The sequence below is a fragment of the Anser anser genome, assembly GCF_964211835.1.
Source record: "Anser anser genome assembly, chromosome: 3".
Classification (NCBI taxonomy): domain Eukaryota; kingdom Metazoa; phylum Chordata; class Aves; order Anseriformes; family Anatidae; genus Anser; species Anser anser.
Window position 1 is genome coordinate 47,683,493 of NC_139722.1, and position 25,220 is coordinate 47,708,712.

General features: G+C 36.5%; 1 protein-coding gene across 4 annotated transcripts in view; it reads right to left on the minus strand.

The window, feature by feature from the left end:
• Positions 1–25,220, minus strand: part of HACE1 (HECT domain and ankyrin repeat containing E3 ubiquitin protein ligase 1) — a 50,227-nt gene that overhangs the window by 11,232 nt on the left and 13,775 nt on the right. For 3 of the 4 annotated variants that reach the window (XM_083831535.1, XM_083831538.1, XM_083831537.1), the window contains exons 9-19: positions 23,203–23,304; positions 20,610–20,716; positions 16,461–16,707; positions 11,430–11,767; positions 8,292–8,360; positions 7,760–7,847; positions 6,587–6,698; positions 6,392–6,489; positions 6,114–6,201; positions 4,868–5,017; positions 572–768 (exon numbers count right to left, since the gene is read on the minus strand). In XM_083831535.1, coding sequence (XP_083687661.1) covers positions 572–768; positions 4,868–5,017; positions 6,114–6,201; positions 6,392–6,489; positions 6,587–6,698; positions 7,760–7,847; positions 8,292–8,360; positions 11,430–11,767; positions 16,461–16,707; positions 20,610–20,716; positions 23,203–23,304 — 1,596 coding nt within the window. The remainder of the gene's footprint in view (positions 1–571; positions 769–4,867; positions 5,018–6,113; positions 6,202–6,391; positions 6,490–6,586; positions 6,699–7,759; positions 7,848–8,291; positions 8,361–11,429; positions 11,768–16,460; positions 16,708–20,609; positions 20,717–23,202; positions 23,305–25,220) is intronic. The other variant, XM_083831536.1, reaches the window with a different exon arrangement.

Here is a 25,220-nt window from a genome sequence, read left to right on the forward strand (position 1 = left end):
TAAAGCTGCAGAGAACTCAAGGACTTTCCAAGCTGTTACTATTAAAGTATATTAAAAAAGTAGATACATACTACTGATATAGATATATCCCAAGAAAATTGCAAATGGCTGAAAAGCTTCCTGCAGCTTTTTACTCTGCCAGTTATTCTGCACATAACTGCACAGCAATCTAGGGCCATAGACAGCCTTAGCAGGCACGATGCTTTGTGACATTACCTAAGATTTTATTTTTTTTATGCAATTGTTATCGTTTTACTCTGCTGGTGTTTACCCATGACTTTATTTTAAAAACTACAGATACTCATAAAGTTAACACTAAGTGTTTTTTGTTTTAAAGTTAACTCTCCTTCCGAGAGTTCTGACAGAAAGAAGAATATCAAAGCTGAACGCTTAATGGAGATTACTACTTCAATAACACATTAAGCTAGAAAAAGGGGGGCTAAAATGTGTTGGCAACTTTTTTATGTACTTCCTTCATAAGTGGCATATCATTTATGTTTCCAGTTATTCAGAAAGTCAGTCCAATTATTTTTCTTATACTGTCAGCTTCTGACTAAACCTGCATACTCACCTTGTTTTCCTGTGTAACAAGTATACTTGCACCCCCTGGCTTTAATGGCACTTCTTCCATTGCTCCAAACACATCAGTTTCAACAGAGAAGGTCAGCTCTAAACCCAGATCACTGATATCGTTATCTAAAATCCACTGCAAGTTCTTTGCATACTCTGGATCAATAGATGCTACATCTTGATAATTTACAGGTATACCTAGAAAAAAAAATAAAGACAAAACCCCCCAAATAAATAGGATAAAGTGAAAAGTACTCTAACTTAATTTATGGTAGAAGATTGCCCTCTAGAGAGGAACCAGAATAATGCACTAATAGAAAAAGGGAAAAGGGGATTCACCATTAACTACAGCAGAACTGAACTTACTACATTTTAAAAGCATTAAAGTTTCCTCTGTATGTTTTTCTTTCCAGTGAAGCAAATGGCATACCATTCAAGCAACAACAATTTGCACTATTTTACATGACTAATGGACTTCAGTAGAAACATCTAAATATACAGAACATACAAGGTTAAATATATTACCTAAATAAACTCAAGTTTTCTACGCAACTTCTAGAAAATCAAACATAATGTTTTGCTATATAATATCTTTTCCTTCCAGAAAAGGATCTGGAAAAAAGACAATCTTTCCCTACTTTGAAAATTCTTTCACTCTTCAGCTTTCTTTTTAATCCTTTGATATGAGATCTACTATTCAGTTGAAAAAGAAAACAATAAGAGATTTACAGAAATTTCACATTTTCAAACTGAACTTGCAAGTCACTGAGAAGCACTGAGATAAATTCAGAGCTGCTAGAAGTTTGGTTTCCAACCAAATATGGAAACTGCCTATTTATATGCCCTTCACAAACACGGCACTCAAGAACGAATTTGAGCAAACACGTCCAGAACAACAAGTCGCCTAAGTTTGCACAAAAGAACTGCCTCTTCACTACACAAGAAAGCAAATCCAAATGCCTTTATGAAGGCAGATAGTTTAGATAACTCTATCAAGATAGATAAATACTTGGAAAGCAGTTAGGGGGTGCAGGTGTTAGTAGGTTTAGAGAAAAGCAAGTTACTCGGAAGTACTCCCTTTGCTTCACCACGTTCCATGCATTTGTGAAGTGTTACACAAATGTTCTATGAGTAGAGGTCTTAACATGCTATGGACTGCAGAAGCAGCACCCGTGACAGTAACACAAAAGTCAAAGGTTAACAGCTGGTGCAAACATGTAAATGCAAAAGCCATGTTACAGCATTTCACTGGAAGTTGTGACTTGTGCTGTAATGTTGCACACAAGAACTGTAAGGCATTGTTTTTCTGATAAAACTTAGCAACATTCCAATTTAAGAGACAGGCAGATAATTTACTAATGGATTTTCACTGTTATCTCTCCAAAAAGTTTAATACCTGTCTAGTAGCTTCTAAATGGCTGTCTAGCAGTTTCTAGAGGACTTTCACTTTTCCCTACTATTATACACATGTGCATTTCACATATGAAATATGGAAATAATGCCACCTCTGGGGAACATAACCAAACCATGGGTAACAAAACAGAATGAAAAGCAGGAATCACGACTCCTTTAGACAAAAAAATTAAGTACAGTGTCAAGAGGAAACTACACTCGTAGTCAGCAAGCTGTGATACCAAAGCACTAAGCTCCCTCAACTGCTTGACAGGTATTTTACCAATCAATAAAGACTCAAGCCAGACAGCTATAAAGAAACTCCATCAATTTCATCAGAACAAGATGCTAGTCCCCCTGAGATAAGTGCAGTAAGTATTCAAGGATGTATAAGGCCCCCAGCTCAAAATCCACTGACCCAGAAAATAATTTTCACTTTTGCTTGTAATATTTCACAGGGTATTTCTTAATATACTTGATTCTACCAGGAGATAGCACAGTTAGGAATTTACCAGTTAGGTTGCTAGGTGTCTTGGTAGGTCGGAGATGGAAGTTTCCCTTGCCAAACAGAAAAGTAACTAGCTCCTTAGAAAAACAAAGTAACTGGATAACAGCACTAGTGAAACTATCTTCTCTTCCCATTTAAGTAGGGTGCATATAGACACAGAAAAGGAAACCTCAGAGGCCTTGTTAATTTCTGCCTATATTTCTGCCTTAGTTCTAGACCTGTAGTAGAGCTCAATCCTTACAAGCAAAAGAAACTATAAAGCAATGTTTAAGTTCAAAAACAGAAATCACACTGACTACACATCTAACCTTATAAATCACATTAGCTGGGTTATCACTGAAGCTGGAGATCTCTCCTTGCCTACAAGCTATTGTAGAAAGATCTCATCTCATCAGGGTGAAAAAAGGTGCTAAGTCTCAAAAAGCATCCACATTTGTTCATGTTAGTTTCAGCTTCTACTTATGGCAATTCCACTTCACATCTTCTCTAGACATACAGAGAAGAGTTCCTCTGAAAGGTCGCAGGCCTCCTTGGGTAGAGGAGGTCTTACCACAAAACAAGTGGATTCAGTGTCATCATCAGGAAAGGCAAGTAAAAAATCAAGGATCTCAGTGCAAGGTGAGAAACCAAAGGAAGGAACTGGTCTCAGGCTTCAAGAGGAGATTTAATATTCCATTACTTAGGGCATCAAAGACAGTTGATGGGAACTTCTACTATGTCTGTAACCTGGTAACTTATATTTGGCATGAACAACAGTGAGTATAATCCATAGCTGAACCTGAACCAAAAAAATAAAACAGAAGATAAACCAACCCTCAGGAGTATCTGCTGGTGTGCAACTCAAATTCCTTATGCAAGAAGATAGGAGGTGCATGAAGCTGAGGGAAGAAGCCTTGGAGAAGTTTATATAAACCACTCTAGAGCAGGAAAAGAAACTACTTTGGGAAGCAGAGGTATAATTTTTCCAGTTCACTGTGTGGTAAGTAACAAGAAGTGATAAAAACCTGTGAACCTTTTGAGCTCCTAAAGGAGCTGAATGTACACAAACCTCTGGAGAATTCCAGGACGTCTGCTCAACAGAACAGCAAGACCTTATTCAGAGGGACTGGTGAGATCTTATTAATAGAGACTACTCACTGCTGTCTGGTTTGGCATAGTGATATGCTCTGTTAGAAGACACACCCTCTTTCCTCTCAGCTGCCAACTGCTGATTTACATATTGTGCTGATTTCTCACTTCAGCAAAAATATCATTCTGTGACGTGAGTAAGAAGCAAAAGAACATATCTGGTAACCAGAGGTGACAGCCTTAAATTTCAGAAGTGGCAGACATTTTTAAATGGGGACTATAAGAACAAGTTATTTTAGCAAAATGAAAAAGAAAAAAAAAAGAGAGGAAACAATGCATCATCTTTTTAATTCAGATACCAAGAAACCTAGTATGTAATGAGAGTTCAAACTACACAAGAACCAAAATTAATTAGCAGTCATCTCCAAAAGAGGTCACAAGAGCACCACTTGACTATTCTCAAAGCGTGTAAGTAAACAGCAAAAAAATACTTTCGTTTGTGAATACATCACATGGAGATTAGCCTGTGAGCATCATTCTTCTGCTCGTACAGAGAAATCTCTTGATGAGAGGCCAACTCTTAAGTCAGTGCCAAGTTGTGTCATACAAAGAAATGTCTGCTTTGGAACCCTTCTCCTACGTGAAGGATCAATGACTACGGGATCCTGAGTAGCGCTGCTTCATACTGGTGTCTTCCATCTCTTCTTGCCCAGTACAAGAGTCACTGTCCCACAGCAGAAAGCAGTACTGAGGGAGGCAAGTAAAAGGTATCCCTAGTTTCATGCAAGATCTTGACAAAGATGATTGCAGCTGCATCATGAGACTGCAACACTGTTACCTGAACTCTTTCACGGAAGAGAAACAGTAAATCTGAAACTCCTTGATCTGTTCCAGACTCAGCAAACATCAAAAAAAGATTGCAGATAAACAGACTGGTTATTTAAAAAAAAAAAAATCAGACTGAGATCCAATCCCTTGAAAGCCTTGCTAAGGCTTAAAGAGTGGCTCTTGAGGAAAAGCAAGACTCTTTATCCATGTTCTTCAGGAAAAGTAAAACACCACGCTATCTTACACCTCCAAAGAAGATTAAGGAATAGCACTTAAAGAGAAAGGAAATTCTGCATGCTGTGGCAGTTCATGAGAGGCTCAGACTGAAATAGCAATCACTGCCATATCATGCTGTAACTCTGATGTTCATAAAAGATTAGCAGGACTTTTATTTATTTCCAAGACTTTTTCCACTTTCAAGCACGCACACACAAGTTCAAAAGGAAGTTTACTGCTCAGACGATTGTTATGACTAATAAACAGATTAAAATAAAACCATACCAAGAATGTGTTTGTAGAATGACCTTGTGAAGTAAATGTTCACCAACTGCCTGTGATTCAGAGCTAGTCCCAGGATCTGGCCTGCAAAACGGAAGTAGTTCAAATGATCTGGATTTACAGAAGAGTTGCTGTTTGGCTGGAAAGTTGTTCCTGTAAAATAAAAACATAACTGGTTTCTTCTTCATCATCATCGTTATTATTAAACTGAAGTTTATATTTGTTAAGTAAGCTAACCATCTAAAAACACAAAGTTTTATCTTGGAGTTCTGGAAAATTGTTTTTTTTTTTTTTTTTTGTCAAAAAGACATCAGAAGGAAATGTATTAGAATGCAATGCCATCATACTGTAACAGTGACACTGCTTAGCCACTCTCCAAGGCAACACTCTGATTAATTATCATCAACACAAGGGTAACAGCCACGATCTGCTAAACTTGGTCTTCCATCTTGCTGTATTTTTACATGCATTTTTTGCTTACTCTAATGGTCCACGCTTTTACCAATTTGTACACGTACTCAAATGAAGGATCAGACTATATTCACTTTCTTTCACCTGGTTCCAGCCAGATGCAGACAGGAGATCATCCTGTCCTGTTCTCCTTGGAAGAGACCATCTCCAAGAGACATCCCTGAACTTTTAACTTTCAGAAACTGATCTATGCTTCTGCTGTTGACTGAAATCCTTGCCACTTTTTAAGACTTTGTAAGGTAGAGAACAAAACATTTATCACTGCTGCTGATGTGAAATCTTTTATCGATAACGATTTGCTGTGCATGAAGCACCCAAAAGTCAAATAAAAGGCAGACGCATGGAGATCAACATCTGGTTTTACCACAAAAGTGAACTGTTTGACTTTGTGGTTTTCTAAAAAGAAATAAAGGAGTATCTCCACAGTCCCCTTACAACTGCAAGAGAAAGGAAAACATTTTCTATACTGCTGTCAAAGTGTTATGTCCCTCTAATACCAGGCAGAAATAGAATGGAATCATTAAATAGCATGGGCTCATTAAAACTCACTGTCCTCTCACAAAAGAACAAAATTATGAAAACTTCAAATTAAAAAAAAATCATTCATATTTATAAAAACTTATGTTGAACAGATTACTTCTCTACATATGAAAACAATTCTGTCAGTCTTTCCTATTTAAAAATAGCGATCTTACATTCTACAGTTAAGTGACTCTCAGATTATTAAAACGCTTTTATGAAAGATGCTCTAAAATCAGAGAAAAAAACAGAGACATACCATCAGCTGACTGGGTAAATAAGGCATAATCTGGGTTAACTATTTCACTGGATAAAATATCAAACCACTCACGCACCACACCCTGCCCCTGCATGTCAAAAAAATAAAATATATTAGTACCTAGAACTTCCACTGGGTAGTTAAGCTAGGTTACCACATTTCTTAGTAAAGCATAGAAGTTATTTTAAATTTGGATTTAATTCAAAACAATACTCATGAAAAACAGAATTAGTATTTCCATATATAGTGATAAAGGAAAACCATGACATTTTACCTACCATGCCTTCTTCTCCATGAAATCGCACAGCAATCCCTTGCTTTAGTTTTGCACAATTTGCTTTAGAGACAACTTCACAGCTACTCCTAAAAATAGAATCTGAATACAAAGAACCAATTAATTTTGTCTTAATTCATTTTATTTCAGTGTATTTCTGTATTTTCTAAGAGACACTATTCTGTTTCTAGCACAATACCTCTGTGAACCAGAAGGATGTCATTTTCATTGACAGGCCTGTGCACCATGTCTGAATCTGGTTGCCCCGAATGCAGATGTTCATAAAACCATTCACAGCGATCTTTAAATGGCTACAAAAGAGGAGGTAAACCACATTACACAGATGCATTCAACTACATAATTCCTACTTCCTAAGCACAGCTAGAAAACACCGTTCCATCTACACATCAGGAAGCACTTTTTACTGCACGAGTGACAGAGCACTGGTACAGGTTGCCCAGAGAGGCTGTGGAGATGCTCAGAAACCACCTAGACACGGTCCTGGGCAAGCAGCTCTGGGTGTCCCTGCTTGAGCAGGGGGCTGGACCAGATGGCCTCCAGAGGTCCCTTTCCACATCAGCCCTTCTGTGATTCTGTGAAAATGGTTATACACACCACTGATGCTTTTTGAGATGTGCAGAGAGTTACTCAGTACTACCTTAATAAGCCATACAGTATTTTGGGAAGTGGAAAGTACTGGACTCGCTGAAGAAAGGACAAGTGCTTGCTGAAATCTGGGATGCAGAAAGACTGGACCATCAGCTATACAGAAGTGGCTGTCAGACTACATAATTCCTAAGAAAAAGACCACAAAACTTTCCCACATTAAACCAAAAAGTGAATTTAGGTTATCAATACATCAATATTTTACTTTCAAAAAAAACCACACCCACCCACAATTAACCAATGAAACAGTACGAAGTGCAACATTACAAAATGATGTTTCACTGAAGGAGCTTCCACTAATTAATTACGGCATAATCAACTAATAATGGTGTATTCGTCCTGTGGTTTGTCTCAAAATTTAAGTCACTTAAAGAAAAGCGGAGTGTTTTAAAGCTCAATTTATTAGATGTAATTAAGTGAAGTTAACTTTCTATTAAGAAATTTATGTATAAATTGGACTTTTGAGACACATTTAACACTGGTAATCTAAAATGAACTTACACGTGAATTATACAGAATTTAAAGTAGAGACGCCTGGATGCCCCATGTCTGTTTAATCTGATCTTTCAGCATCCCAGATTCAGAAGCACTGGAGGCCACATTTTGTTCTTCCGTCCTCCCCAAATGGATGTATTTATTTGTTTTTAAACCAAACTACTTTCTTTATATTCATAGAAGTTGTAACTAAACATCTCTTGACATTTACCTGAGCCTTTATGATGTGCATAAATCTGGACATTAGTTCAGGACACTCAAGAAGGAAATGAAAGTGATCAAAAATTATTTTGGGATTTCTGAAAGAAAAATACCTTAGGTTAGAAGCCTATTAGTCAGAGATCTAATAATAATGCTTCATGATACATTACGCCTACATAAAGAGACAATGCAACTAGTCCTATAGAACAGTTCCAACAGACTCTCTATCTTGTAATGTTTTCTTGTTTCCAAATGACTTGTACTACCTCCTCCTTTGCACGTGCAGGATACAAGCAGCTCTCCAAACAGAAGACACTGTTATAAACTGGGTAGTCCCTGAGAAACTGAGAACAGCCAAGTGTGCTAAGATGGCGACTCCTCTAAGAAGTCATAATGTGTAACACATGAGGAAGAATCAAAGTTATTACCTGCCTTGAAAGAGAAGACTTTATTTGGAACAAAGAGGAGGAAATAATTCGATTATGAAGTTTGAACTACTTTGGACACACAAAAAAAGAAACTCCCCATTCCTTGAAACTTACCGGTTAACAAAACACTTAAGGACATCATCGTGCTTACAAACAAATTCTATAAAGCGAGGCGATGTCATCCTGTTCAAAGAAAATCATAAGATACTTCAGTTTAGTGAAATTGAAAAGAATTTGAATTACATACACAGTTGCATTCTCTTTTCTAATAAAATGCTATGCAAATAAAAACTGATGGTTTTTAACTAGTCAATCATTAAATGAAATACTCAGCAGCATTAAGATTTCATAACAAACCAATGGAAAAGGCAAAAATGCATATGATCAAGACAATCAAGCAACCTGCCAAATACCTTTGTTACTAAACACATGACCAAAAAAAGTTCAAAGTAATGGAGATGCACAGTTTTGCATTGAATCATTCCAGCTTTCAATATGGAAATGTTGTACTGAAATATATATATGGAAGGACTAATATTATATGCACAATACACATTATACATTGTTCTATATTCTTGTTCATTGGGTAAAACTCCCACCACACACCTTGAAATTGTAGTAAGTGAGGAAAAGAGCCAGGAAGAAATAAAATTACAGTGAACTCATTAACAATGGGGGGCAAGGTGAAGCTTGATGGTTTCTTAAAGGAATAAAACTATAAAACTGCTTGCCATGTAAGCATCTTGTACACTAGTATGGGAGTTTATTTTTTCCTCCTATTTTTGGAGAACTTGGTTGCAAACTTTACACCATTTGTTTACACCTGTGTTCTGTGCTTTTCAGAAAGAAAGAAATACTTAATTGGGTCCTTTAGTGTGTGAATGAGCTAACGAATACTTGCAAACAAGGCTAAAACCCTCTCATCCATCCAGTGCCTAGAAAGGTTGTGAAAAATGGCGCTTTAAAAAGTACAAGATAACAATGCTAGAAAACCTCTGAAAAATTATTATAGCTCCACAAGTTATTAAAAAAATTGACTACTACACCAAGAAGTCTGAAAATAACTCTGTTCCCCACATAAATTAAGATAAAACGAGCAACTCTTTTGTATTAAAAAAAAAAAAAAAGAGCTATTTTCCTTTTCTCCCTTATTCTGTTTTGAAAAACCAAAACTCAGCACATCTCTCCCCTAACTCAAAAAAAAAACAAACAAGTAAAGAAAATCTTCCAGGCAGAGCCAGAGTACGAACATTTTAAAGACACCATTTCTGGTCTGAGAGATGGTCTGAAAGTATTGAACAACTAAGAGAGGAGTCTTCCCTGAAAGGAGATGAACTCTCTTTACAGCTCGTATGGAGATTTATGGTTGGGATGCAATTTACAAAGAGGAAAAACTTTGCATGCATTCTTAGGGTTTGATGCTGAAAACATTGCTTTTCAGTATACTGACAAAGAATGTCTAGATTCAATAGCACCAGCAAAGCAATCATAACAAGAAAATAACCTTAATGTTTCTAATGCTTTCAAAGCTCAAGTGCTAACCCTCTATTTACACTCACTAACTCGTCAGCCAGCTAATTTTCCATTTAAGCATGAAATGTCTTCTTTATTGTATGAATATTAAGAACAATGGAAAACTATGGGCTCTGTTTATTCTCCTCCATTAAAACAAGACTCTCAAACTTAAAAATAGAGCCATTTTCTATCTGAAAACATCGTTTGTTGGAATTTCAAGTTATTTGAAGCTGACAGCAGGAACGGCTTGCAGTGTCGTGCCATTTAGTTCTATTACTATCAAAACTTTAGTAAAGCAGAATAATTCTCACTCTTCTACACTTCTCTACAAAGTTCTGAAAAGCCCTAAAGAAACCCAGAATTTTGGTGTGCTCTACCTTACTTTTCTGCACCCCAAGGAGTCCTCCCAGTTATCAATCAGTCACTGAAGTAGTTTTTAGTCTTCTGGCTTCTATGATAACAACTCTCAATTAAGCCTACAATTAAGCCTACATAGTATTCATGTTTGGTTTTTTTCTCTAATCTGAGTGTAAAGCACACAGAGGGACAGAACCAGTGGACAAGGCCTGTTAGCAGTCAGCAGGGTACAGGAAGAGAGCCTCAAATTTAATCTTGGTATAAACAGATAAATCAAGGGGGAAAAATGTACTTATTCACTTCTATAAACATTTCTCCTTTTCATTTGGCTGTCATAATTAAGCCTTTATTGGCATTTTATCTTAGTAAGGTTTGATAGAGATGTCAACAGAATAGCTTACAAGCAGTTTCTTATTTAAGGTGGAGTAAAATTAGAAGTCAAGGTACTGCGCTGCCCGTTGAATGTGCTGACTCCCATAGCATCTTCCAGAACGCCCACAGAAGAGCATACACCAGACAGACAGCACTGGCTGATTTGAAAACTTTTTTCACTACATGTGGCAGAGAAAGAAAAATCCTTTCAGTGGCAGGCAATAACCAGGAGTTGTCATGTAGCAGGAACCTCACTTCAAGATTCCTCAGATAGCTGATCACACCTCCATACTTTCCTAATCCTCCACTCAAGAGGGTCAAAGGATGTTTTCATTCACTTGACAAACATAATCCCTAACTAACCTGGACAGACTAAGACCTCAGCTACAGTAGACACTACTTTTTTTTTTTCCTTTTAAACCAGACGCTGATGGTATCAAACTTACATAAGCTGTAATGTTTGCTCCACACAATGTAATGTTTGCCAACGTGATGCTGAATTCCAAGCCAGTGTTACCTTGAGATGAAAGGCTGCTTATTATAAACTTCTGCAATATAGCCAAATGAGTCCTGCCTCAGCTGTCATTTTCATATACAATGATAATCTGCATTTTTTCTGAGCTCAATGATAGCTGTTGTTGGATAATCACATTAAACTTAGGGATATTTTCATGTTAAGAACCAATAGCAGAAACAGCTCAATTTCAAGTGACCAAAATTACATTTCCTGCATGTATCCCACATGATTAAAAAGAGCTATTAAACATCCAATACGTATCCTGCTCCAACGCAGTTACTTTCATAAGTAGCAGCACTATGCAAAATTTGCTGTGCTGTTTGGTACCATTAAAGCAGAAGGAAAAAAAAAGTAATAGAGCTAGTGAATGCATTAGGAAGTACATCCTTAAGTGCCATTAATATAATCTGGTCAGCACGAATGTTCTTCCAAGAAAGTATATTTGATTCTAAAATTGTAACAGTTTAGTTAACAAACAGGATCTTCCTTACCCCTGAGGCATCTGACAGGAGCAGCACATATAAAATGCTTGAATGACAGCACTTAGCCTGTTTGCTGTCATAGAGATAACATCCTGGCAATCAGCGCAAGCTTCCTGCTTCCCAGCAACTTCATATGTTTTCGAGTCCCCTGTGTCAGTGGATATCTCTTTTGTGCTCTCAGTTCCTGCAGTGGCAAAGGAAGGAGTAGGAGTAGCATCCTGGTGATCTGGTCCTTTTTGCTTCAGCAAAATAGAAGTAATGTTGGCAGAGTCCCTTTTGTTTTTCATCAGCTCTGTGGCTATAAGAACTAGCCATTCATCCAAAGAGTGCCAGAGCAGTTCCAATGGCTGCAATAAATACATGCAAAAAAAGACAAAAAGGAGCATATTCGCATTAGTTAAGACAATTATGACATCATTAATATTAAGGCAAACAAATATCATGTACATTTTAAATGATCAGCTTAAAATGATCCTTCGGAAGTCAAGTTAGAGATAAGACTCAAATATTCATTAAAAAATCTGTACATGTAGCCACAGGGCACAAAGAGAAAATTACATATATACTGAAAACAAGGTAGAGATGTACTAAAGGTAAAATAATTTAGGAAGGATGAAACACTGAACTGGTTAACGCAGTTTGGCCTCGCTGTTGTTACACAGCACGCTACTGCCTAAGAGTTGCATTCAAGCAGAGATAGTAATACACACCTTTAGTTTTAAGAATAAGAGCTTATCAATTTGTTTTTTTTTAAGGTCCTGGTCAAAGAAGCTCCCCCTACAAGGTGGATGGAGCTAACCCTATACAACGCCACTGAGATTCAGACTCATGCACACGTCTACTAAATTGTGCTGTATGCATAGTGTTAGATCATACAGCTCATTTTGATAGCATCCCAGATGTCTCAGATTGGGGGGGGGTCACTAATACCTAGCTTTATGAAATAGAAAGAATTATTAGTAGAATCTCAGAGCCATTTTTAAAGTTATGCCTTTCATTTGAACAGAGTCACTCCTTACTCACTACCACCATCTTATAACCAATATAATGGAAACCTAGCACAATTGCATTGTTACACATTTGCTCTCAGGTGCAGACCTACTACAGACAAAGGGAAGGACTGCAAGACCTGTGGCTTTCTTATGAGCATTTCAAAAACCATGAGGACTGACCGCGCTGCTCCTTAACACTGCTTAAGGGGACATTTCACAAGCATACATTTTGAGTACAGGGAGACTTCTGACTAAAGTCTTCAATAGCATTTCAAAAGCAAAAGTGAACATTAACACATTCCCTTTTTCATATATTACTGCTGCTTCAACATTTTTCACCAATGAAAGAATTTAAGGACTTATCAGGTATTGAGAAACACCTTCTCATCTTCTAAACCTGCTTTTAAAAGTAAGGCCTACTGACAGCATAGAGAAATGTAAGTATACAGTATTTGGAGCATTATCAGTATACCTAGTAACCAACCATATGTTTTCAGTACACAATAACTAACTTCCCATAAAAGCTGTGTTGAAATTTACTGTTAAAAAATTCTAATGCTTCCATTTTCTCCAGTAAGAAATTTGAGGAAAGAAAGCCAGCCTGATCTCCAAGACTAGTAGGTTTTGCTCTAAATACTATAACAGACTAACTTCTCCTTGTACTCCTAGTGACCTCCTGTTAATCTAGGTGATGACTTGAACAACTCCAGCATAGTTACCACTTTCTACATAAACATCTGCCATACAAGATCAAGTTGGCTTCTATCTTAGACCTATCTGGCAGACCTTCACCATACCACATAACACTGAAGAATTTCCCTTATTTTCCAAGGGAAAATAAGATTCACTGAATATATGGAAGAATGAAAATACAGCTGTTCTTAATGAATGACAACCAGGTAGAGAAACTATGTAGTTTTCTACTAGAATATTCCACTTCTCAAAAATGTATTTTCTTCTTCCAACCCTGTCACTGTTTTGCTGCTGCTATCCCAGCTTTTATTGCTAATTTTCCTACAGACTCAGTATGCCTTTCAGAACTTGCAACTCATTTTTTTTCAAAGCTAGTTTTTCACTGATTCTGATCACAAACTCATTCAACGGTTTAGTCAAGCATAGCAACTTCAACATTTTTTATCTAGTCTAACTTCAAGACATAAAGCATTCCTGTCTAAGTACTGCCCACCACCTTCATATCCCTGACTGTCACCATTTTACATTAGCATCTATGATCAAAACTTAACAAGCATAATATAGAGACATTCAAACCATTAGCAACATTTTTTTCAAAACTACGAGTCAGCATTTTTCAGCTGATTCTTACCATGAAGTGCATATTAAACACAACCTCCAGTCAACCTTTCAACCTCTTCAACCTTTCATATTTCATTCTTCAGAAAAATTTATCTGGAACTACACACCTGAGTCTGTCTAATCAAGCACCAACCTTTTGTAGCTGCACACCTCACACCTCAAATTCAAGGATTTAGCTATGCAATGCCTTCCTTCCTTGTTTCCCATCTAGAAAGCAAGCAAGACGCTAGAAATCAAGTCCATATTCCATCTGCTACCCTGGAGCAAAATCTCTGGCCAGGTGACAATTAGACTTGTAAGATACAGGAAGCAGGAGATCACTAATCCAAAAAGTGACTGTGTCACTGCAGAGACGTAAATTCAATTCTACAAATGAATAGTATCTGAAATGAGGGGAAAATGTTATAGGCTTTACAATTTTGTTCAACTAGAGAGATTTTCCAGTAATCCTCCCTAATATATCATACTGAAAAGCAATTAGAAGAGTGGCACATGAAAAAGTGACAAATGCAAGCCTTGTCAAAATTACTGTTCATAAAGTTTCTCGCTGGTAGAATTTCACCTAAGTTAGCAGTAGCTTGTTTCAAGATTGGGCATCTAACTTCAAAGACTATTTTGCTTCTTGCAAGATCAGTACGGTACTGTGTCTTAAGCATTTCCACTTTAAAGCATTTGGATAGGCCTGAATTGACCAGGCACACAGTGAGTTACACGTGGGGGACTTCAGTAAAGCAAAGAGTCCCTATGATTTTCTTGTTCTTGTCAAGTGATAACATTCCTCAGTAGCCTCAGATCAAGATATATTCACTTTTTCAATCCATCGTACTCTAGATTATAGTGACAATTCTCCCCAAAAAGAAATCATATAAAATTAGTAAGACAGGTGGCAAAATTACTAGGAATTTCTGACATGCTGCAAAGTATGGTCAAACAGTACACTAATAAAGAAAACATAGCATTAAAAAAGAGCGAGAAAAAGTTTTCTTCATTTCTAATCCCAGATAAATTATATTTTTGCTCTTTAAAAGGAGTTCTGAAGGACATCTTTAAAAGTCATCAGGTACAGATCTGTTTGGACCTAAACAGAGTATGTTCAGAAGAAAAAACGCCAGTAAGGCCTGACTGATGTTCCTCTGGTATCTCACAAGGGTACCAGAAGAGAGAACTCCCAGCACTGTTACCCCAACAACCCCTCCAAATAAAAGTTTCTCAATCACTCTTGAAAGGAGGCAGTATTGAGCAACAGATTAGCATCCTATACAATAAAGCAAACCAATATTTGCAGGTCTTTACTTGTTCAAATAAACAGCAGTCAAAGAAAGGCGGTGGTGACCTGTCTCACTTTCTTGTGCTCTGGAAAGTACTGACGGAAAACCTTACATAAGACATGAACCAGCAGTCTGAAAGACTATCAAAATTGAGATTGTCTAGGACATAGACATACATCCCACAACTGAATCCTAAGCTTAACAGTAAATTCCAATTTAAAACTGCTTCCCTTTACAATTTTCAATAGAGATCTTAAGTTTAAATCTTTAAGTTCTGCACTGACTTTTGCTTAAATTTAAGTTTTAACTTCTGGTTTGGGTCAGCAACCTCTATGGTTTATTTAGGAGTCCGTACTTAGCAGTTACACAGCCTAGATTCAAGCAAAAACAACCACACGCACACAGAAAAGTATCTGTTTCACTGATCTGCTTGTCTCACACACAAATACTAGCACCAATGAAGGCATACAACTGCCAGGTCTTCAAGTACCATTGTAATATTTACCAACATAATAATCCAGAGATACAGTGGGGAGTTTTCCCTTCTCCCAAAAGGAAAAAGGAATCACCAGTACCACATTTTCTTCCTTCTTTCCAAGGAAAGAAGTTTAAACAAAAATTGAGCTACTTAAACTAAACTCAGCTGGAATTAGAGCTTCATCTCTCATGAACTTATCAATACAGCTCTGTTTTAAAAGTCATTAGAAATAATCTAATAAATGCATCAGACCACCAAATAACTGCAGTAATTTCAAAATACCCTGTTTTCAGAACACCCTGAAAGAAATGTGAAGGTTAAGGAAAATTGTTATCATGTAAGCTAAGAATCACAGAATCATTAGAGAATCATTTAGGTTGGAAGAGACCTCCGAGATCACCTAGTCCAACCTATATGAACTATATAAGAACTTGCATCTAATTTTAAAAACAACCTTCAGAAATTAAATGTCTAAATGACTAAAGCCTAAAGCACATGTTTGAAAGCAGCTACAAAACAAGAATCTTGTGAGGGTAATAGTAAGCTGGCACATTTTAAAGCATATAGTAATAAAATCAAGAATAACTTGGGGGAAAAAATCACTATCAGTGAGAAAAACAGATTAAGAATTCAATTATTTCAATCTATTTTGTGAAGCTGGATAAAACTGTATGATGAGAACTATCAATAAATAGCATTTTGAAGTTAAAATAATACAATATTTTATATTGCTTAATACTATCACATTCTGAGATTACTACATTCTTAAATAAAATACTACAACTTTTAAAAAGCTTACCAAAATCAGCTGAGCAACTAAACCTTTAACATCTAATAAACAATACATGAAAATTAAACAAGAAATAAAAAGAAATCATAAGATGAAATGTGCATCAACAGTTAAATGAATCCAATGGAAAATATAACTAAAGAGAAGGAAAGAGGTAGGCTTAACTTAAGAAGGGGTAGGGACATCAACCAAACTTACTTCCTGTTCATGAGATGTCTGATTAATGAATGCATGCTTTGTGAAATTCATCTCTTTAACGTCTATCTTCCTAACAACATCATATACTTTTCTGACCTTGAACACCTGACTTCTTGGAGTTTTATTTCCATTGTAGCCCATGTCATTTCCATTACTGGGAGAAGATGGGCCAATGCGAAAGACATGGCAAAATATCCTCACGATCCTTAAGAGACTCTTCATTTGAGCTTCATAATTACTTGACAAGCTGGGGGGAAAAAATGGAATATTTAAGTTTCTTTTCCTAGATGAAACAATGTATATTAAGGAGTAAGCAATCTAATGTTAGGGTCTGATACACATGCTGAAAAAAACCACTGTTCTTTAAACCCCATTAAATTTGAACTTTTACCTGAACCAGCCCCCAAAATCAAATACAAGCACTACAATTTTATGAACATCTACTCAAAATTTTAACTCAAATTTAAATAAGACCACCAAATTCCAGATCTTGCAAAATATTTTATTTGTTTTTATGCATATGTACACTGCTTATGAGCCACTGTTAAGAAATTCATCTTACTACAGTAAGGATCTCAATATATGAAACAAATTGGGATATAGTTGAAATCATTTTTCAATTCAGAAAAGACCGCATGCAATGATAAATTGTACTGATTAATCAGATACGCTGCCACAGCCCATCCTGATCTAACTACTATCCTAAACGTCCATTAACTACCTTAATCAGATAAGGGGTCAGGATGATAAAGATGTCGCTGCTTTACTCAAGGAAAAACAAATGACCTAGAAGATATTACTTAAGAGTATCTTATATTTCTAATTTAATAAATACATTATAAGTTTTATGCCTTATTAACTGAACTGGCCAACAATGAAATCTGTAAGAATTCCTTTACCACAAATACAGCGTAGAATCAGAGATATTCATGAGTTCATGCACAAGCAAAACATTCTCAAATTCATCTTAGTTTTCTTTCTTTAAATCCCAAGAGGTAAGAATTCTTCAATCCTGAACACATAATAAAACCTGCACGAAATTAAAACTTTTTCTACCCAAATCTACACAGTGTTGAGAGCAGCTCTGAGGCAAAGGACTTGGGGTGTTGGTTGATGAAAAACTTGACATGAGCCAGCAAGGTGCACTTACAGCCCGGAAAGCATGCTATGTCCTGGGCTGCATCAAAAGCTTTGGGCAACCTGGTCTGGTGGGAGGTGTCCCTGCCCATGGCAGAGGGGTTGGAGCTGGATGGTCTTTCAGGTCCTTTCCAACACAAACTATTCTGTGATTCTATTATACACATACATGATATTCATAAGGGTGTATATATTCAATTCTATCCTTAAAGTACTTATGATTTAAATGCATTCTTTCTAACTATAAGATCACTACAAACCAGAAGACAGACACCTTAGAGGATGCTTTACAACTCTGATGCAATTACCAGTGTGGTAATTAACAAATGTGAAATACAGCTGGTTTCAATCTACCTAAAGTCAATCAGCTAATTATACTTCTGAGTAAAGCTCTTTCCTCAGTGCTCTACAGGCACATTTGCAGAAGCAACTATGACCTGCCCCCCCCCCCCCCCCCCCCAAAAAAAAAACACAACAGAAACACCTAATGTGGTGCCCTTAAGTTTAGATGGCATTATAGATTTTTAACATTAGATTAGTTATGCATAGTGTTGCTAAACAGTCCCTAGGACAACTGTAACATCACAGTACCTTTATCGTGACTTCACCCTCCCTATGGCATGGGAAAAAAAAGACTTGTTTACAGCACCACATTTTAAATGACTGCCAGAGAGGTATTAAAATAAAAAAAAATTGACCCACACAGCTGCTAATATATAAACCCAACTAATATATAAAAGAATTTGTTTATTTATTACCAAACTAATAGGGAGGTATACGATAGTTTAATTTTTAGTTAGGTAATGTAAATTCTCTGATGAGTGGGCCTTAATTATATTACCAGAAGCTGTGCTCACAACTTCAAGTTAGTGTTTGGAAAATCTTTGCTTACAGTCCAAAAGAATCTATGAATACAGGAAGTTAACTCAAGAAACTAAGTATTGGAAAAAAAAATAATAAACATTTGAATTCAGGTTTATCATCAGCAACAGTGTTTTCTTGGTGAAAATTTCCCTGTTCTCTGGGAAGAGGACTCATAAATAGAAAAAAAAAGTGCTTTTAATAGTTTACTGAAGTGTTTACTAGCATATTAGCAAACATTTCACTAAGCCCAGCCTTCACCAGCAAGACCAAATCATGTCACATTACAATTATTTCTTGGAAAGAGGAAATAGGCTATGTCGGTAAAGGCTTAAGGCTCACTGCTGGTGTTCAAGGCAGAACTCCTCAGACAGAAGCTTGTCACTCCAGGCTTCCTGCTAGAAGCATTACAAAAATTTACTTTAGACACTTCCAAACTAAACAATGAACAAATCCGACAGCAATGGGCTGCAGGTTAACAACCAGGAAATTAACACTCCAATGATACTAGCTCAGCCATACAAGAGTAACATTGTCAGAGGCTTAAATGTAGGGAGTGCATTTTACATACTATTTGCTGGACAGGAGAGAGAGGAAAGAGGTCCAGGCTCAGAGGTGTCTATGTACCACGTACTACCTTCATCCTCATTCTGATGATGATCTTTAAGGTCCCGTCCAACCCAAGCCATTCTATGATTTTATGTAAATGCTAATAACAACTGAGAAGTACTTAGCTGGAGCAGAGATTGAAGCCTCTGACACACAACAGAATTAGAACAACCAGAGGCGCAGTTTTCAAAAACACATCTTGTAACAGAAAAAGAAAGTAATTCCATATCCCTTATGACAATGTACCAAACAGAACTGGGCCAGAAAGAGCCCTCAGCACACCCTAAGTAGAGGCATCTCCAATCCAATGCCCATCCAATGCAATGCAAAGCTTCTAATTTGTCTTCTGTCTGAGCGAGACAATCCACACTCAGCGAGTACAGGTGTACGTATCAGGTCACATTGAGATGGTACAGGCTGTTCCTACAGTCTGATTCTACAGCCATACTGAGAGAGCATTGCTCAATATAAAGGAGCAATAACAGTCATAAATTAAACAGAAACGCAAAATAATCAGTTTATTTATCTTTGAAGATACTAAAATAGAAACAAACATTGCCTCATATGACCTAATACAGCTCTTACAACTTCTGCTAACATCCACGTACAAAGCAAGTCTGAAACCCTTTCCTGCACAATGGTTTTGCACTTTATCATAGTTTATGTACTGGAGATCTATTGGCTCTAATGAAATCTGAAGACAAAAGGAATGTGTTACAGTAAGTTAAGCTGATTACCCTGAAGCCCAACAACAGCTAAAGTTCTTTAAAAGTTATCTTTGTAGCAACAAAATGGGATTTACGTTTTCATGCTCTTGAGCTCTTTCAGAAAATAATTCCTTGGCTTCTTGTAAAGCATAAAGGTTAGAGTCAATTCTGCTGGCTATTGAAAATGGTAAAATGTGACTGGAGTTCCAACACATTACAGGTGATGTGTTTTGCACAAACTCCCTCAAGCAGATAGTATAAGAAAGGAAAGCACACTAGGAAAATATTCTTTCCTATTTTACGTGCTTTTCCAAGTAACTGGTGATTGCACTGCTGAGACAGCACAGTTAGACACAGTTTTTGGTCTAGTGCAATACAGATGCTCCTACACATATATCAGTAACCACAGAAGACAATTAGAGATAGCAAACATGATATAAATGTCTGGAAAAAAAGTCTTCTCAGACGTATTAGGAAAGCATGGAGAATGTAAAGATGTGGAAGAAAAGAGGAGGGGAGCTGGGAAGTAATGATTGACAGATGGCTAAAAAGCTTCCCTTCTTAGAGCTGACATACCCATGTCAAACTAATCAAAAACACTTCTCTGCAACTCAGTCTTCTAGGTGCTAGCAGCTATATAAGGAGGACACCAATTTTCTCTCCTGAAATCCTTGTGAAGGCAGTGATCTAATCGGATCCTGTCATACAGGATCAGATTTGAGATCCATTTATTCCAGCATGTGCTCAACATCAGATGGTTTAGATTATTAAAACTATTAAGTGGCACTAACTACCTGGAAGCTTATCAGTCAATTTATGATCCTCTCATACTTACCTAAGCAATTTATGACCATTTGTTGTTGCGACTTCAGCAAGACTTGTCAGGATTTTAAGATACTGGCTCTCGCTCTGCTGAGACAAATGTTCCAGAACTTGCCGCAACTGGGTCATTAAAAAAAAAATATCACACAGTCATGGAGTGTCAGACCAAACTTTAATTTAGTTTATTATCATGCGAGTTAGCAGTAATTTCTAGAAGTGATAACGTATGTGCCTCTGCGCTGCCCAATGTGTAATCTAACCACAGTTAACATTTCTTTACAACTTACAAAGTTTACTGAAAACGTATACATTCTAGTGTCTATTTATGCGCTACAGGATATATAATATTATGAGCACTATGAATGCAGATTGCTTAACCATATACTATTAATTCTTAAGAAAAACTTATTTGCATCTGAAAAACAAAGAGGATGCAATTGCAACTTCTGAAAGCTAATTCATAATTTACCTCTCTCTTCAGTTCATTCCTCTTCTAGTTTATGAAAGTGTAAATGAACCCTGGATCCCAGAGTTTGCTCTCACTACTATATTTCTGCTCAAGACACCAAATATCCTCCTTCAGGGAAGAAGTCATAACCTGAGAATCAATACTTATTTACCCTCTCTTCACAAAATTGCCCTTTTTTCTTGCTAGTACCATCATCACCTGGCTCACAAAGCCCAGGTGTTGCAAATACTGTCCTGTCTTCAACTCCTTTGTAATATGCTCTTCTCTCTCCTGGCTATTTTTTTGTGGAGGAATTAACTCTTCAGTGACACTGTTCATCATGCTTTCCTACTGTCTCCTCATCTGCTTCCCTTTTGTCACTCTCACTTTCAGAAAGTTCAGTAACCCTTCTCACAGAATTGTAGAAGGGTAAAATGAAAAGGAACCTCACATAGAGGTGATCTAAACCAACACTCTGCCCCAAGACAGGAGCTACTAATTACATCTGTGATCCAAAATAGTTTGTCCAATTTGCCTGGTTGGTTTTTAAACTCCTTTAAGTCTGGAGTCCCTGCAGCTTCAGCAAGTTTTCTTATACAACTTCTCTATCGCTAACTATGTGAAAGTTTTTCTCAGGGCTAAGCTGCATCGCTAGCTACAAGTGTCTAAGGCAAAAACATTTGTATTGTTTACTGTAAAACATTATTGAGCAATTATTATAATGCAAGGAATGCATGCTATGAAAAGATTGGAGGAATTACAGTTACGTAGCTTAAAGAACTTTGGGATAGGAAGAAGCTTGCCGACCATCTAAAATATGTCAAAGGCCGCTCAACAGCATGAACTACTTATTATCCAAGTCTCTAGACAGAACAACTCAGACTTGGCCACAGAAAGCCATACTTAAAATATGCTTTCATTTTTTACAATAAAGTATAACTGTTCCATGAGTTACCGAATATATTTTGCACGCACTTTCTTTCAGAACTGACTTTTGCACACACTGACACCATTACTCAGACAAAACATCCATTTTCCTTGCTCACTGTCTTCACTTCTGCGATATATGAGCGTGCTTTGTCATTTACCTTTCTGCAGAGTCGTTTTTGTTCCATAGCTGTAATCCTTTAACCTCCTCCTTTATTTGAAATCATCTACACCATCTACCCACGCTTCTAATATATGCTTTGAGAATTTCATCTCTGAATCATTTTACTCAATCCTCTCTAAGAAATTTAAACACAGTTTCTGTATGGACTTACAGGTCCTCAATCTTGTATTGGAAGTAATGGGATTACTGAGAACAATAAAAACTTCAAAAATCTAGCAAACCAAGTTCAGTGAAGCAGCAGCCAATACCTTACTAAATATTTCTTTTTTTTTTTTTTAAGCTTACAGTCTGTAAGGTTGTTTGCAGCTATTTTCAAGCAAACAGTATATTAAAAAAGCTAGCTAGATTAGAAGTGAAAAAGTCATCTCATGCCTCCTTCCCTCTATATAATCAAGAAAAAAAGTTTGCTTGCTTTTTCCTTGCTTTAGATTGCACTACCCCACAGCAATAATAAAAGAAACAAGGTATAGAAAAAAACACTGAAAAAGGAACAGCTTAGAAATAATTTCATCTATAGCAATAGCAACCAAATGAAATTGTGGCTGCAGTCTTTTTACACTCTAATTCTATGTGGCAACTTCATATGACTGAGCACTCACATTCTTAATGTTCAGTTAATCCTAGACTATTCAAGCCTTGAGACATATCCTAGAACAGGTATGCGCCAGTAACTACTAAAGGAAGTAAAATAGGCATCAACGCACTAAGAAATTGCATATATGGAATGCTCTACCAGCACCACTCTAACAAAGCTTGCAACAATTCTGCTTTTTTTATTTCTCACACTTTCTAGACTAATTTTCCAAATACACAAAGTTAGGAGACTAAATTAAAATGGATTCTACATTTAAACCCAAATTCTTTTGTTTAAAACTACGTGAAGACAGTAAATTCTCCACAGGGTGGAAAAAAATTACATAGCAGTCAATTACTATATCAATAGTCAACTGCTGATAAGTTTTTTCTAATCAGGATACTCCTATTAAGCAATAATACCTCCACAACACAGATAGTTTGGTAGCTATACAACACACAATACTGTATTACCATGTTTTCCCGTAGATCTTCGTTCTGCGTCATTTGAATTATTGTCTGGAAAAGTCGAGGATGGTACTGGATTAAGACTTCACAGGTCTCTCCATACCCACCCTAAAAAGCAATTGTTCAAAAAACATTTTTAATTAAAAATAAATATTAAAATTGAGGTTTATAGTATTATAGGCATTAAAACCTATTAAAGATTGCAAACATTTAAAGGAAAACTGAATGCAGAAATCCAGTCCTAAAATAAACTGAAAGTCAATACTGCATCAACATTAGACATCACAAAGAGTTTGGGAGAAGACAGAATCAAGTTCTGTCAGTACATCTACTCAAACATACCTACACCCTTTCTTATGTTTTTGTAACACTTTCCTACCTGAAAAGCCAAAGTTAGTACACACTTGAGCAACACTTCCCCAGCAACTTACCAGAGTACTTAAACACAATACAACATTTAGCTTCTCTTCCTACTACTGATGGATGACACCAGCCCACCTAATTACATCCAGAAACCAGTCCTTCAAAACAAATCTTTCCCCAAAGGTTTCATAAGACACAAATCTGATTTGTTAAAGGAAAAAGAGGATAAATAGATGAAAAGGTTATTTAACTTCAAAATTAATACATAAGTTTGATTCCACATGTGCCCTAAATCAACAGCTCAAATTAACTTAAACTAAAACCTTTTGAGAAAAACATTATTTGGAAAGAACAGAACTTGAATTTGTGGTTTCTTTGTATCAAATTTTACTTAACACAGCTGCATTTTTAAGCCGGCACATAGCAGCTGACTACACATCAAATTTTACAGTGGAAAGATGCAATTTATTAAATGCTGTAACTCCAGAGGATCCTTCGCTTTGCATGACAGCCTGTAACTCCCTTCAGTGATAACAGATTCATTAAATTGCTCCTGTTGCCAAGAACTTAAATATTAAAATTGAAACCATCCATAATCCTCAAGAATTAATGAATTTCAGCTCTTCAAATGAAAAGTTACATCACATCGGCAAGAAATATATGAATCTATAATCTCAATCTTCCACAAGCACACATCTACTCTGAAAAGCAAACCCATAAACAAATAATAAGATAATTGATATAAAAGGAAAGAAAACATTTTCTCCTTTTTCACTCAGTATCACAAGCTTGTCTTGACAAGATGATCTCAAACACACTATAATCATCACTACAAAACAGCAAACACCAGGTGTCACTACTCACAGCTTAAAAAAAAAAACAGAATCCTGATGTATGAAGTGGTTCCCATCTCTCTAGTTCCCTAGGGATCATAAAACTAGAGACTAAAGAAGACATTTGAAACTCTGATCACAAAAAAAAAAAAAAGAATAGTACCATTAAGTACATACTGTTATACTTTATTCCAGGTCTGTCGCTGCAGGAAGCCTCAAAATTGAGCAGACTTCATGTGGTTTTATGGTAATGGTAAGTCATTACAGCATAATGAAGCAAAAAACTAACTCTGAGCTTCATAGCAGAGACAGTAGTGAGAGAGTGTAGTGACCTGGTACTTCTGAACAATTTTCAGACAAATAAATAGACCTCATTTATTTTTGATGCCTTACATTGCTTTTAAAGCTTTGGGTTACAGAAGGCAGGAGCAAGGGATCTCCTCAAATAAACCTCACAATTTTCTAGAGATCTCCTCTTTAGAAAATGATCACTTTAAGTGCAATTGGATCTACTGCCCAGTTGTTCTTACACACTACAGGATAATCAAGACTTGAAATAAATTCAAAACTGTTACTTTAACAAAGGTGCATTATCCTTATTTTTCATTAAGTGTAGTGTGTTTTTTAATTTTCCAGTTTATAGTTCTCTAGTCTTCTGATTATTAGCAAAGGGTTCAAAACTTTCCTTCCCTTCATTACATACTATTTATGCAGTAACCTCAATTTGATTCTACAGAAAACTGTAAGTATTCACACACAAAAAAAGACAGTAGTAAGCAGTATAAACGATACTTTGTACCAAGCCAAAAGTGTACAGCAGTGGAAAAT